The sequence below is a fragment of the Schistocerca cancellata genome, chromosome 8, assembly GCF_023864275.1.
Source record: "Schistocerca cancellata isolate TAMUIC-IGC-003103 chromosome 8, iqSchCanc2.1, whole genome shotgun sequence".
Lineage (NCBI taxonomy): Eukaryota > Metazoa > Arthropoda > Insecta > Orthoptera > Acrididae > Schistocerca > Schistocerca cancellata.
This window is the reverse complement of record NC_064633.1, coordinates 51,595,785-51,611,803: the sequence shown is the minus strand read 5'-3', so window position 1 is coordinate 51,611,803 and position 16,019 is coordinate 51,595,785. Positions and strand designations below refer to the sequence as shown.

At 43.4% G+C, this 16,019-nt stretch overlaps 1 protein-coding gene across 2 annotated transcripts in view; it reads right to left on the bottom strand.

The window, feature by feature from the left end:
* Positions 1-272: 272 nt before the first annotated feature.
* The window catches only part of LOC126094429 (protein slit-like), a 141,617-nt gene continuing 125,870 nt past the window's right edge, over positions 273-16,019 (bottom strand). Inside the window, exon 3 of one of the 2 annotated variants that reach the window (XM_049908797.1) lies at positions 273-1,624. In XM_049908797.1, coding sequence (XP_049764754.1) covers positions 914-1,624 — 711 coding nt within the window. In that variant the 3' untranslated portion in view covers positions 273-913. The remainder of the gene's footprint in view (positions 1,625-16,019) is intronic. The other variant, XM_049908798.1, reaches the window with a different exon arrangement.

Sequence of the window (16,019 nt, the reverse complement as noted above, 5' to 3'; positions counted from 1 at the left end):
CATGCTACTTGCCATATTTATGAAAATAATAGTTTTAAACATTTTTTGACTAAATATGAATTCAGTACCATTGCATTTTACGAGTTAATCTAAATTTGTAACTTAAAATGGCCTTAAGTAAGAATTCATTTTGAAATTTTGTTCTTTCTTCCTCTCTCGATATTTAAAACACAACTGATTTATAATTTGCACAGTCTTCTACATGTTTATCTAATATTTTCATTAGTATTGTAAGATAAATGATTCTTACAGGTAAAGGTATATCACACACATTCTTTAATTTCTCAGTGAACTTTAATCCAAGAGCAATGTGAACTATAACTCACTATAAAGTATCACATAATGAATGATACATTTATACTTATTGCTGCACATAGGTATTATTAAGGAAGTACATTAATTGATATCCCAATGTTTGAATCAATTTTTCCGATTTCATCAATTTTAATTGGATATTCAAATGTTTTTATCTTTTCATATAATCCTAAACTTCTGTGTTTACTAACTCCTTGAGAACCTTTCTTACATGTTCAGCAAATAATGTTGATTTTGAGGCTAAAGAAGACAGCTTCGATCTTTATTATTCACATTAATACAAGTTCTTTTAACTTTAATTACATCTTGCAATTCAGTTAATGATTCACTTGTTAAAAGATTAAATTTTTAATTTCTTATCAGTCTACCTAAAGACAGTATTGAACCTTCTGTATGAAATTGATCTTACTTATAATGCTATTATATGGTTCTTGTAAAACCTCTTGAGTGTTTCTTAAGAAAGTAAGTAAATGCTATAATACAAATACTTCTTATGTTTAGCAATACTTATACTTTTAATTACAAACTAAGTGGTGTAAGGTATTAATCTGATATATATTTTTCACAATGTTAATCCTCTGACAGTGGGAGCTCTCTGCTAAGGAGGAGATATGGTCTCATAAAGAGGTTGGTTTGATAATAGGGAGTGGAACTGTGGGCTGTCTGTGGGAGTCCAGGATCCAGAAGGGGGTGCAGGAAGTCTCCGCTGCTGTCTGCGGTTAATGTTAAGCAAAGGTGGCTGCCTCACTTCATCCAGTCTGTTGGATAGGGCCAGCGGTTTACCGCTGCCCAGCTGAAAGTACACATCATCAAACCGCGGCATGCATGTCCTGCACCAGGAGTTCATAATCAACAGTGCGACAGCTTTGTATGAGACGAACAACAAGATGACAATAGTGGCAGCCATGCAGCTAATATAGATAAAATGTCGCGTGTAAGAACGTGAGCTGCCGCCTGCGATGAATAAGTCGTGGTAAACGGTATGCAGGTTAGAGAGGGGCCTTAAGGCATCGCCTGGATACGCGACAAGGTTGTTGTTCCCGAGGTGCAGCTCCTGGAGTTGGGCAAGACCTGAGAAGACTTCTGGCTGAAGCTTGGACAGGCTGCAGCTGGAGATGTCCAAGTACTGCAGAAACTCGCTTCGAAGGAACGTCCCAGATACTGGAAGTGTGATTGGATTCCCAGACAGGACTAGGTTCTTGAGACGTGCGTTGTCCACGAAGACATCTGTAGGAAATATTTTCAGCTGGTTTCTTGATAGAACAAGAGTTTCCAATTGTAACAGACCAGAAAAGACGTCTCGAGAGACCTGAAATTATAATAATCATCATGGTTAATGTGTACTGAAGAAGGAAAAGCGTTACTCACGGCATCGAAGAAATGAAACTCAGTTTCTGTAACATTGCCAAAAGAAGGAGTGTGGGATAGCAGTTAACATCGCTGACTGGGGTGTTGCGGATCGCCAGTTAAAATTCGGCCTCAAGGATTTACTTTTTATTTAGTACTGCCAAATGGGGATGGGGTAAGTTAACAGAAGACTTCATAAAACATTTTGTTGATGATGAAAACTATTTTATTTTAGTTATTTCATGCACTATTCGGCAGTCCTTAATTGGTCGCAAGTACAACTGAACCTTTATCTGCATATTAGTCGTTTTTCCGAAGGACTCGTTTTTTAACTTTTTAAGTGAGCAAAACCTTCTATTCATGAAACTGGCATAAAAAAATTCATGTAGCTAGGTCTTATGTATGTCGTGCTTTTGGTCTTCCATAATGGCACGTAATAATAAATTTATACTTTTAAATACGTAAATAAAACTTTGCAATTTCTTGGTGGAATCGGAGTGAAGTTGACCATCTGCATCTTTTAGAAGCTAACAGTCACGAATAGGGCAAGAATGTAATCCAAAGAACGTAGCAACAGTGTTCCATGGTGGATCCAGCAACAATTTTCTATAACAGTTTAGTGATGGAGCGAGGCAGTTATTACTACAAGTGTCTATATACTAACTCATTATTTCTCATGTAGGCCTAGGTCGCAGTTACATCAAGAAAGCTGATAACGTAGAGTTTTCAGTACGAAAGTGCCATGTGTGTGAAAAACTAAATCAGGTGAATTGAAGGAATATAACATGAAGGTTTCAGAATTGGGCTCACAGAAATATGAAATAGAAAAATAAGTGATTACAAGGCTAGCTGAGAGTATAAAAGTTCCAAAGGAACCCCTAATGAAAAGGATTCATGGTTTTCATGGCAAAGCACAAAGTGGTCAGCCAGTGCTAAAGAAGAAGAGTGTGTGTTTCTTCAGAATTTCATAAAGAAAATATGTGATCACAATTTGTCTTTAAATTTTCTTCTTACTTTACTTTGAAATTAATATTAAAATATTATCATATGAGATTTATTTTTCAATTACTGATAAAGTTTCAGCAGAACAGTTAAAGTCACCCTAGAGTCATAAACTATCCACAATCATCACATAACAGACAATCAGACAACTTCATTCCAAAGATGACCAACAGAAGTTTTTTTTACATTTTATGGTCTGTTAGAGCAAAATGTAATAAACACCAAAAATTTTGTTACTACAGCTCAATACCCACGCTCTGAAACAAAAACCAATAATTTCAATGATTTGAGAAATATTTAAGTTTAATGACGAAAATCAGATAACATCACCCAGTTGGATGGTATTTATTATTACTGGAAGGCTCTAACGCATGTAATATTTCAACATTCTGAAATATTCGATGTCTGTAAAATTACCGACATTCTGGAATTTTCGATATTTTGCACATTCTCCGTCAAGAGCTCAGCTGTGATCTGGCTGCTGCACCTTGGTGTCAGCAATAAATACGCTTTCTCTTCGAAGTGTTGTACTGTATTTACGAACCTGCCTTCAGGTTTGGACCTGCTAGAGGTTATGACGCAACGTTGTTTGATGGAAACGACGTCTACTTCAAAATTTTTGCATCATTGTTGCATCCATTAGGCAACGTAAAAGCCGTCGCCTACATGGACAGGAACTAGAATCCAAGCAGTACATCATTCTAAGGTCTGTGTATTCAGGTGACAGATGGATTCCGAAACAGGAGTAAGTTAGCCGCATGTCAGCCATTCATCAATGTTTTCTGCAGAAATGTCACAAAGGATTCGACCCAGTTGCCAGAAACAACAGATGAGATGACATAATGTGTTTGTCAAATGTGCTCGTTTACTTTTACTTGGACGGCACAAGCCAGCAGTAATTTGAGAACAACGAAGAAAACTCAATAACTGACAGAAATTCCTGGCCAAACTGAAGAAAACTGAAGAGAAATGATAATCAGTAGCAAGACCGCTTAACGGAATAACAATTGAACAACAGCGCCCAGCGTCATGGTTGAAACAACAGAGTTGTACTTCAAATGTTTTGCCACTGTTGCCACATCGTCAATCCGAATATGACAGAGGTCAACAAAACCTCACACGGGCTCGCGGAAGGCATGTACCAAACTATTCTAGTAAAGGATGTACACCAACAGAGGAATTGACGAAGTGGTGTCATCAAATCGAGGAAATGAACAGAAAAAGAATGGAATGAAAGAGTTACGACCGACTGCCGAATGTGGTCCCTATGGCACTTGTGGAAGTCAAGCACAACCTCGCTTATCTCGTACGCCATGGAGCAGGGCGTCTGTCTGCCCACCAGAAATGTCGGGCCGACTACAAAGGAGAAGGCAGACCCCATACGTCAAGACGCAATAGAGAATTTCGAAGAGGAGATGCACTGATTGTTGGGATCAGTCTCCGCCACTAGTCCAACGTGCAATGCGAAACGGCCTCGGCAAGGTAGAACTTATGCCGCAACCGTCGACCGACAAGCCTGCATGCGACCAACGCAGATAGCACCAACTGCAGCTCCAAGTACAAAGCCCTGAGGATAAAGCAGACATTTGGGGGATAGAGAACAACACGCCCTGGACACATTGTACGCTGCTAAAGAGAGATAAGACGTTTGTTCCGCGACCATTGCGTCGTAAGATGTCAACCATCACAACAGTCCTTTTCACGCCAGACAGCTGTAGACGATTGTAATCGACTTTTGGGACGAAGCCAGTCGCTGTACCATGTACGAAGGCGCTCGCTATCACGGCGTAACTGTTACTGTAAACATTTAAGTAATAATTCAAGCATGAAAAGTGTATGTGCTAAATATGGCCGGCCGAAGTGGCCGAGCGGTTCTAGGCGCTACAGTCTGGATCCGCGCGACCACTACGGTCGCTGGTTCGAACCCTGCCTCGGGCATGGATGTGTGTGATGTCCTTATGTTAGTTATGTTTAAGTAGTTCTAAGTTCTAGGGGACTGACGGCCTCAGAAGTTAAGTACCATAGTGCTAAGAGCCATTTTTTGCTAAATATGTTGTTTCAGCATAGTATTATCTTTCTATACTAAAGCGTTATTACCGTAATAAGTGTGGTTGGCTATTCTGGGTGGATAAGTGCTACCTAATGTAGCGTTTTATGGTATCTCAGACAAAAGGAAGTAATGTGTAATACAACATTCATAACACAGTGAACGTAGACCGGGGTATTATTACACCTGAGATTTGCAATGTTGTAACCCACGAATTTCAAGCGTTTAGTACCCACCTACATCATCCTCTCTCAACTGTACTGTTTTGACCACTGAAAGGCCTATCTAGCCAATAATATACAATGTCTGTCATTTTTTGCTTACCTGTTTTAACGGAAAATTAATTCATAAACAGTAACCATTTTTTTACTAGTAATATTATCGTGTTGTTAAATCAGAATGGAAATCAGCTTGTTGGATGAGTCTAACCAACAATTTTAGTGGCAATATGACAATCTAGTGGTTACAAAAATAAATAGGTATAGCTCAAATTTACTTCCAGTGTATTCCACCAACAGGGAGGAGTGATGTAGTGAAACAGTGTGACCTCACAATGTGGAGCCTATATTCTGGCGTAGTTGGCTAGATCACACTTTATAATGAATTTGGCTTACGTTACTGATTCTACCACAGGTTTGCTCCACTGATACCTGAGTGTGCTGTCGACTGTATTTGCAGCTTTTGCAACTACTAGACAATAGTTAAGTCCATTTTTTAAATCAATTCGAACAGCTTTATTAATCTGAGTATCAGCTGCTAAGAACAACTACAAAAGAAGTTTCTTTTTCTTTCTTCCATCGACAATGACGGGCTTTTACGTCGGGAAAGAAGTTAACTGCTAACCGACTTCAAATTGCCGCACTACACCACCACCTCATGCAGAGTGAGCCAGCCTTAATGGGCGCCGCGCTCACAGAATGGAGGCGCACGCACTGCAGTCTTTCTCAAACCGAATCCATTTGGCACAAAAATTTGATTTCCAGGTTACTTTCAGCATTTTGTATCAGCTTTATAGTGAAACGCGCGTCATTTCTTCAACGATCATAGTTACTGTGATGTTTCCTATATAAATAACAAATCGAGAAACGTTGCAGTGAATAATAGGGGTTTTGCGTTTGGTGCATATTACACCATTTGTTGCTGGAAATGAAATTTAGCTAACATACTGAATTTTTCCTTAGACTTGGGAGGAGGTGTACCCCATCGGATTTTTAATAGTCAACAGCTGCGACGGAAACTTAACAAAAGATTTTTACCTGTTCTTCGTCTGAGAAACATGCCAATAATTGACAGCAAATAGTGCATTGTCTTTTCGTTCCTAAACCTATTCAGAGCGAAGTGGTGAACGTCTTCTCCCTACCTTTTGATGTGTTAAAAATAAATTGTATATATTTCTAATATATTTTAACCTAAACGAATTGTCTCAAGCAGTTCATAAAATAATGAGTACCTTGTTTACATAATCTTATTAATCACAAATAAACAGGCATCAAATAAGTTATTTCTAACAGAACAGTTCTGATCTTTTGCTGCAGACTAGAACTGACCCAGTAAAACACTTTCGTATCTCTGAAGCTTTAAAAAAACTGACGGCTTCCAAAACATTCACTGACGACTTAAGAAATATTTGTAGCAAGAAGATCTACTCCCTCCCTCTGTACAGGGATGGGAACAGAAAGATGGTACACTATTTTCAGTAATTTCCCATGTGTTAAAGAAAACTGAAGCGTACAACGGAAATCATTTGGTAACCCTCACTTTACAGTAACATAGAGAAGAAATTTCATGTTTTTCGTACTATCAAATTCTGTTTTCTCTAGCCGTCCATGACTCTTAAAAAATTACAGTACTAGCTTGAAAAAAATAAAAGAAAAGCTGCAGTTTATGCTATATATCACCATAGATCAAGTTCCATACGTTAACTGCTGTGGTCTTCTCCACCAGACATCACGGCGCCTATAGTATCAGCAACCAAACTGACAGCCTGCAGCCGCAGGTTGCCTGCTTCGCAGGCACACCGAAGCACTACACAACCGACAGTCAATATTGATGAACGGCCACAACAACAACAACAACAACAACAACACAGCAAAGGCACCAGCGGCCACCAGAGGCCACTACTGGCCCACATAAACATAAGGAAGAGGTCGCTGCAGATCCCGGAACTATTTTCACACGTCAAAACACGTGATTGAAAATAGTTCCGAGGTACTCATCCACAGAAGCGCTATAAAGGCCGGCGCTCGGACGCACATCGGCAGTTCATCGACCGCCAGCAGACGTGGATAGCTGCCGCCCCGGGAGCCCGGCTTGTATCTACTCGCTGATCTCTGGATTAGGCTCGGTATATCGGAGAAGTCTCTGGCAGAGACTAGTAGGAAATTATTTCAGTTGTTTTCTATATTTTTCTTGTATGTAGTTGTGATTCGAAGACGGATCACTGTTGTGTGTTGGTGTTATACTTGGAGAATTTGTTTTGGTTAATTGAACAGTCCAATAAATTGTTTTTGGACTTTGGTCGTTAGTTTCTTCTGCTTACGCAGACATATTGTTAACCATATTGAAAACACTCTCCTCTTTGTGTGCTATATTGGCCAAAAGCTCGTTTCCATATATTGAGCAGTTTACGAGATATGGGGGATGTTATGAATCCACGCGCTCGTCGATCGGAAGTGAACGTGCTACTTAAAACCCATTTTTTCGAGAATGCAGACAGAGACCTCCTCCCAACTCTACAGAAAAATTCAGTATGTCAGCTGAATTTCATTCATAGCAACATATGGTGTAATGTACGCAAAACTACAGCGACCCCTGTTTTTCATTGCAAATTTTTCAATGTGTTATTTATACAGGAAATATCACAGTCAGTACGACCATTACCGAAATGATGGGAACTTCTCCAAGAAGGTGACATATAAAGAGCTACAAGAAAAGTAGAAATCAAGTTTTTCTACCAAATATATTCTGCAAAACCGTTTGAGACTGCAGGACGTGTCAGCTCTTGGTGACGTCACGCTGAGCGCGCTGCGGGCCTCTCTTGATGCGGTGGCGGGTACAGGCGACGATCAGCAGCCAATAGGCTGTATTGTCATCGATCTGAAAGCTGTCACTAGATTGGTCTGTCATTGCCATGGAGAGAATAGCTTAACACATTGGAGAAAAACAACATAAATTTTTTGTAAACAGAAATCAACACAGTGCAAAGGCCGCTATTGCCTTTGGAAAAGTAATTTCAGAGCTTAGATAATGCTAATAGATTTCTGATTAATCCTAGGAACACCATCTCAATTTAGGTTACATGGAACACCAACCAAGAGCAAAAGTTTCCTGTGATACAGCAGATTATAAATCTTGAAATATTTATTTATTTTACGGGATTGTGTTTCCAGTGCGAGATCAGTTTAAAAGTGCTCAGTTACATTGTGACTAAAAATGTAGCGTTTAGAGTATACAAGGTACTCAGAAATTTATAATATACTCTTTTTCTCTGATGAAATATAACAAGCGATAGTGCTAAAATCTTGGCTAGTGAAAGTTTAAATAAAACATCCAGTCAGTACTTGAATATACAGGCTGTCCAAAATTTTTTGTCCTTGACAAAAAGCTTCAAAACGTGAAACAAACACTTTCATCAAAATAGGTTACAGTGTATCGAAAACTTTCAAGACAAACTCTTCAAGACGAGAAGTATTCCTTCATATACAGAAGACATGCACAGAAAGTCACTGAACCTGAGTGACTCTTATACAGACGGCGAGCACTGCTTCCAGCAAGCTTTAATTTGGTTGTTGTGATGTTATGTCTAGCTCTCTGGTTAGCTGTTTTCATCAAGGATGTGTAGTATCTTGCTTTCCTACTTGGGTCTTCATTTGGAGTAGTTTTGGTTATTTTTAGTTTCTGTCGAAGAACGTCTTCCATAGCATAAATTATAGGTAACTGGAGTCCTTCCAAGCCCTGAGATCGCTCATCTACATATGACTGCAAACGTTCAAGGCTTAATTCATGCAGATACAATGGCGTTTCATTTCCTCTATTCTACTTTGGCATATCAATCTTGAACGGTGCATTTGAGTTTATTGATTATGTGTATCAAGTGAGCTGCAGTACAGTACATTGACAACATCTCCTCGTACCTCTTTTTGCAATGTCCTAGCCATTCGGTCTGTGGCATCCGCTCCTCCGTTACTGGAATTAGAATATAGGTTTATTTAGGTTTTCTTTTCTTGTTCATCAAATTATACTCCTGCATCACAATGTTATGTAGACAACATCAACAGATAATTATTCGGTTTTTCCTTTATGATGTACGAGACAACTACACTCCTGGAAATTGAAATAAGAACACCGTGAATTCATTGTCCCTGGAAGGGGAAACTTTATTGACACATTCCTGGGGTCAGATACATCACATGATCACACTGACAGAACCACAGGCACATAGACACAGGCAACAGAGCATGCACAATGTCGGCACTAGTACAGTGTATATCCACCTTTCGCAGCAATGCAGGCTGCTATTCTCCCATGGAGACGATCGTAGAGATGCTGGATGTAGTCCTGTGGAACGGCTTGCCATGCCATTTCCACCTGGCGCCTCAGTTGGACCAGCGTTCGTGCTGGACGTGCAGACCGCGTGAGACGATGCTTCATCCAGTCCCAAACATGCTCAATGGGGGACAGATCCGGAGATCTTGCTGGCCAGGGTAGTTGACTTACACCTTCTAGAGCACGTTGGGTGGCACGGGATACATGCGGACGTGCATTGTCCTGTTGGAACAGCAAGTTCCCTTGCCGGTCTAGGAATGGTAGAACGATGGGTTCGATGACGGTTTGGATGTACCGTGCACTATTCAGTGTCCCCTCGACGATCACCAGTGGTGTACGGCCAGTGTAGCAGATCGCTCCCCACACCATGATGCCGGGTGTTGGCCCTGTGTGCCTTGGTCGTATGCAGTCCTGATTGTGGCGCTCACCTGCACGGCGCCAAACACGCATACGACCATCATTGGCACCAAGGCAGAAGCGACTCTCATCGCTGAAGACGACACGTCTCCATTCGTCCCTCCATTCACGCCTGTCGCGACACCACTGGAGGCGGGCTGCACGATGTTGGGGCGTGAGCGGAACACGGCCTAACGGTGTGCGGGACCGTAGCCCAGCTTCATGGAGACGGTTGCGAATGGTCCTCGCCGATACCCCAGGAGCAACAGTGTCCCTAATTTGCTGGGAAGTGGCGGTGCGGTCCCCTACGGCACTGCGTAGGATCCTACGGTCTTGGCGTGCATCCGTGCGTCGCTGCGGTCCGGTCCCAGGTCGACGGGCACGTGCACCTTCCGCCGACCACTGGCGACAACATCGATGTACTGTGGAGACCTCACGCCCCACGTGTTGAGCAATTCGGCGGTACGTCCACCCGGCCTCCCGCATGCCCACTATACGCCGTCGCTCAAAGTCCGTCAACTGCACATACGGTTCACGTCCACGCTGTCGCGGCATGCTACCAGTGTTAAAGACTGCGATGGAGCTCCGTATGCCACGGCAAACTGGCTGACACTGACGGCGGCGGTGCACAAATGCTGCGCAGCTAGCGCCATTCGACGGCGAACACCGCGGTTCCTGGTGTGTCCGCTGTGCCGTGCGTGTGATCATTGCTTGTACAGCCCTCTCGCAGTGTCCGGAGCAAGTATGGTGGGTCTGACACACCGGTGTCAATGTGTTCTGTTTTCCATTTCCAGGAGTGTATTACAGGAAGCTTCTTAATGGGTGGATCTACTATTGTCTTGGGACATGTGTTCTCTATTGTGTTTGAGTGTCCAAAACGAGGTAAGTTTGCAATCTGCATACCGTCAGTTCCACAGAAGTGTAGAAGCGGTCCGTTATGATGTTTGTAGCCAGCATTCTTCATTGGCTCCATAGTCTCTTCACAATCTCAAAGTAACCTGGTTCACATGTTCGTCTACTTTTTCCACAACACACTTCAATTTTTAATGTGTGCCAGGGCCATTTCAAAAATTGTGCACACTCACATATGCGACCATTACGGTGTCGTGGTCAAGTTCAAATTCAGGCTGGTTGTGAGTAAGACTTTAGTCGTGACGATTGTATTTGCTGGTCGGTGTTTCTGGTTCACATGTCTGTGTCGTGAGTAGCTCAGTTTTAAAAGGAAGTAGGATTACACGTAGTGACCAGCGTTCCTAGTTCAGAATCGAAACCCTGCATGAAAAGAACCCAACGGAAGCTTACGACGCTTCCAGGGAGGTGTGTAAGGACAGTTAGCGGATCGTAGCACGGCGTCACGGTGCTCTGCTCGCTTCCATGGAGGTCGGATGAGCACTGAGGACAATCCGAGAAGTGGAAGGCCATCAACTGCAACACACTACACATTTTGTGAAAGGATCGACCAAAATCATGTGAGGAAATTTCATATGAGGCCACAATGGCTGTCAGTTCATTTTACAGACTCATAACTGAAAAAGTTAAAGATGAAAATAGTTGCTGCCAGATGCGTTCCGAATGGTTTCTGAAAAGGGTTGTTCCACTACATGAAACGATGATACTTGATGTTGAGCCAGAACTGAAGTCTCATCCTCACAATGCAAAAGCTGTGACTCTCCACGCCAGGAAAGAAGCGGCCGCCTTAATCAAAGCTGAAACTTGAGTATTGCAGGAATGGAGAGCACGAGGTGACGGCCGTAACAAGTGCGTACTACAAGGTGTTTCTGCAAACCGTTTTGCGTCCGAAAATTCGTCAAAGGAGACCTGACATGCTTGCAGCTGGTGTCATTTTGCACGATAATGCAAGACCGCATATTGCCCTACCAGTGAGAGAAACGCTTTAAAAATATGGATCTGAAATCCTTCCCCCCATCCCATCCCCCACCACCACCACCCACGGCCGGCCGCGGTGGCCGTGCGGTTCTAGGCGCTGCAGTCCGGAACCGCGGGACTGCTACGGTCGCAGGTTCGAATCCTGCCTCGGGCATGGATGTGTGTGATGTCTTTAGGTTAGTTAGGTTTAAGTAGTTCTAAGTTTTAGGGGACTGATGACCTAAGATGTTAAGTCCCATAGTGCTCAGAGCCATTTTTTGAACCACCACGCACCCTACAGGCCTGATGACTTTGGTTTGTTTCCCAAACTGAAGGAACAGTTCTGTGGTAAACGGTTTGGTACAATTAATGAAGGTTCCAGCACAGATCAACAGTGCAGATGCTCTATTCGAAACGCAGAAGTTGCCAAATCTTTGGGAAACTGTCACAAGCAAGTACGGAGATTATGTTGAAGGCATGTAAAGGTATTGTGTAAAATAAATTATTATTTTTTCAATTCTATCTTATAGTGTGCAAAACTTTTTAAATTATCCCCGTATTGTTCAGTTACACGACTCAGATTCTAACAATTATACCATATTTTCCAGGCATGTCTTTGAGGAAAACTTTAAATGGAGTACTGTGAACATGCATAGCATTCCATCAATTATATTGTGAGCTCACTTCTGAAATACGTTGAGAATATTACATTCAATTCTCCAAATACTTTAAGCAGCGGCCAAAATTTCTCACTTACATGTTTTCCTGTCCTACTGGCCTTATCATCCAAGTGAAACATTTTTAATATTATAGTTATATGTATGATAGAACTGTGATAATGAAGCAGTGTGCGGCAAGTTTGGAAGCTGGATTGGTGGACAGCATGCTCGGATAGCCGAAGTGTTCTCTTCCATCATTTTTTATAGTTCATAAACTATTGCTTTATTCATAATCTCTTTTTTATACAGTTCTTCATAATAAATTTCACCACAAATAAAATAATCAAATATTGCTGTCCTGGTAAAACACCCATTTCAATTAAAATTCCCATCAAAGATATATTTCAGAATTGCTAGCAAGAGATACTTTTTTTCTTTCAGTTTTTTTCATTTGGATCGTTAACAGTTTTCCCGACAATTTCAGGTAGACTTCTTGAGTGATTCACATATATCGATTACTTTCCCAGCAGTAATTATTCCATGAGGTTCCCTGTTCAAGCTGACAAAATACCTTTTACATTGCCTCGGTGCTACTGTAAGACACTGTACCAACACTTTGGGAACAGTCACTGGACACCGATGTTCTTCGGTATCATACATTTTCAGGATTTATGCAGCGATGAGTGCTAGAGGCGTACTTCGAGCTTAGGTGTATTTCTGCAAGACGGAATCTGACCTTGGCTGTAGCCGGACAGTTATGCTAAAACTTCCTGGCAGATTAAAACTGTGTGCCCGACCGAGACTCGAACTCGGGACCTTTGCCTTTCGCGGGCAAGTGCTCTACCATCTGAGCTACCGAAGCACGACTCACGCCCGCTACTCACAGCTTTACTTCTGCCAGTATCTCGTCTCCTACCTTCCAAACTTTGCAGAAGCTCTCCTGCGAATCTTGCAGAACTAGCACTCCTGAAAGAAAGGATATAGTGGAGACATGGCTTAGCCACAGCCTGGGGGATATTTCCAGAATGAGATTTTCACTCTGCAGCGGAGTGTGCGTTGATATGAAACTTCCTGGCAGATTAAAACTGTGTGCCCGACCGAGACTCGAACTCAGGACCTTTGCCTTTCGCGGGGAAGTGCTCTACCATCTTTTTTTTTTACCATCTTTTTTTTATTATTGCGCTGACCACTTTTTTCTTTCATTTTTTTTGTTTTTAGCGCATTAGCGCTCTTTTTCACTTTTTATAGTTTATTTTAATTTTTTTATTTTTTTGTTTTATTTTTTTTTCTTCTGCCGACCTTTGTTTTATATATAGATGGAAAAAGGCGTCTTTCAGTTACGACAAACAAAGTTAGAATGTACATCCGTAGCAACAACGGAACAAGAGTTTCTTCTAAACTATGAAAGAGAATTTGAAACCAATAGTGTGGTGATAGATAATAAAGAAAGAAAAATGTAACCAAATTCCGCACGCCATTCCATGTGCATGGCCCATCTGCGTACAGATTCCATGTTCCAAATTGGTACAACATATCGCAGCGTGTGGAGCCCCATGAAGGCGGTCATCCTCTGCACGGTACTCCCCAACTGTGAGGGGGGTTATCGAAGACACTGCGTAAATAGTTGGCAAATAGTTGTCGGTATCGGGGTGTACACTCAAGTCTGCTATGACTGTCCTGGAGAAATTGCCAGTAATCAAGCACCATCTTCTCATCATCTCGAAAGAGGTAGTATATGGACATGCCTTTAAACCATGTGAGAGCATGAGTCTTCGCAGGTGGGAAATACGAGAAGTATCCTCTGTACAAAGGAGGAGCCGTGGCTCAATTGTGCGAGGCGCGATACGTAGGTAGCAGGCGAGGATCTTCTGCACTAGCAGCCATACCTCTAACGCCGATCCACATGTTAAACGGTGTTCGTCAGTATCCACGAGGTGGCAATGTGGACAAAGGGGGGAATCCGCCATCCCAATAGCGTGCAGCCTTTGTCGTGTTACAACCTTCCCGTTCACCAGCTGGTACCACGCGGCTCGTACCCGCGTGGGGAGGAACGACTTCTGGACTGCTCTCCACACTGCAGGCCATAGGGTCGTAGGGCTCTTCCTCTCAATCACATTGCGAGGGATGGACCTTAGCAGCAGTCTGTAAAAGTCTCTCGCCTTGGGAGGGCGAGTGTTGGGAAGGTCTGGGTGCACGTAACTATACTCAAGAATAAACGCCGAGAGGTGCGAGAGTGAGGGTGTAATGTGCGCAACCGTAACAGGTGGCAGAAGAAACGCCGGCAGCAATTCCTCTAACAGACGACCCGTAAGGGAAGCATCTTTGTGGGTCCACAATTTCATCATTGTGCACAAGTATAATGCTGTAGCCCTCGCTCGTACATTTATAAGTCCCAGTCCGCCATCAAGCGGAGGGAGGGTGAGTGTTTCGTAGCGGACTTTGAATAGGTGTCCGGCGGTAAGGTAATATCCAAACGCTGCTTGCAGTCTGTGTGCCATCGCTGTCGGTATCGATAGGACCTGGGCCATGTGGATCATCTTAGTTGCCACGTGAAGGTTGAGGTATTCCACACGCTGTAGGAGGTCCATCCGTCGAAGTAAGTTCCGGCGAACTTCTGTGCGTATTGCCTGTAGTAATCGTGCAGAGTTCATGGCAGCCGTGCGGCGCACATCCTGTGTAAATGTTATGCCCAAGAACTGGATCTTGTTAACTAGTGGGATTGGGGCTAAAGCGTCCTCCTGTAGACCTCTCCCAATGGGCATCGCTGCCGACTTGGCCACATTCATGAGGCTGTCCGCTGCCAAACCATAGCGATTGATCCATTGTATAACCGAGCGTACCTCGTCACCAGATCGGACAAGTAATAGAAGGTCATCAGCATATATCCTGCAGTGAAAGGTGTGATCCCTCAATGACATGCCCGAGAGCCTGTTTTTCAACCCTCCGACAAGTGGTTCGAGTGCGATCGCGTAAAGGATCATGGAGAGAGGGCATCCTTGGCGAACTGACCGTCGGATCGGAAAGGGACCCGCAATCCGTCCATTCACCAATACACGGGATGCAGCTCCACGGAAACGGCGCTGAAAGATGTCGAGAAAGTCAGGCGGGAAGCCCATGCGGGCCATAACGGACAGAAGGAACTTGTGGTGAACTCTGTCGAAGGCGTGGTCGAAATCAATGGAGATCAGAGCAGCTCGAAGGCGACAGGATGTGGCGATGGCTATTAAATCCCTGCATTCACTGGTTGCCGTTTGCATGTTGGTCACTCCGCCCTGTGTCGTTTGCTCCATTGAGAGGAGTAGGGGCAGAACCTTCTTTATGCGGCTGGCGAGTAGTCGGGCGAAGATTTTATAGTCAGAGTTGAGCATTGTAATTGGCCTGTGGTCCTCGACCGTCCGACCTCTGGAATGCTTGTGGATTGGTATAAGGAGACCTTCCACGAATGCAGGTGGCACGTGAGAACCGGGGGTCATCAGTTCTTGGTACATGATGATCCATCGGGGCATCATGAGATCGCGGAAAGTACGATAAAACTCGAGCGGCAGTCCGTCTGGCCCGGGAGATTTGTTGAGTGCTCCCTTGTTAAGCGCGTCCTCGATGTCGTCTCGTGTAATCCCACCTAACAGCGTCGCCGCTGCTGCATTGTCGAGGGTGTGCGACACGTGCTGCAGTATGTCGTGATCGGCCGCTTCCTCGTCCTCTGTATTCACCTCGTCGTAAAACCGGCGATAGTGATCTGCGAAGGCTTCTGTAACTGCCGCCTGAGTCATTACGACCCTACCACCTGGCAATACGAGGTCCGTCATCAGCTGCTGTCGACGTCGGCGGCTGTCGAGCACGAT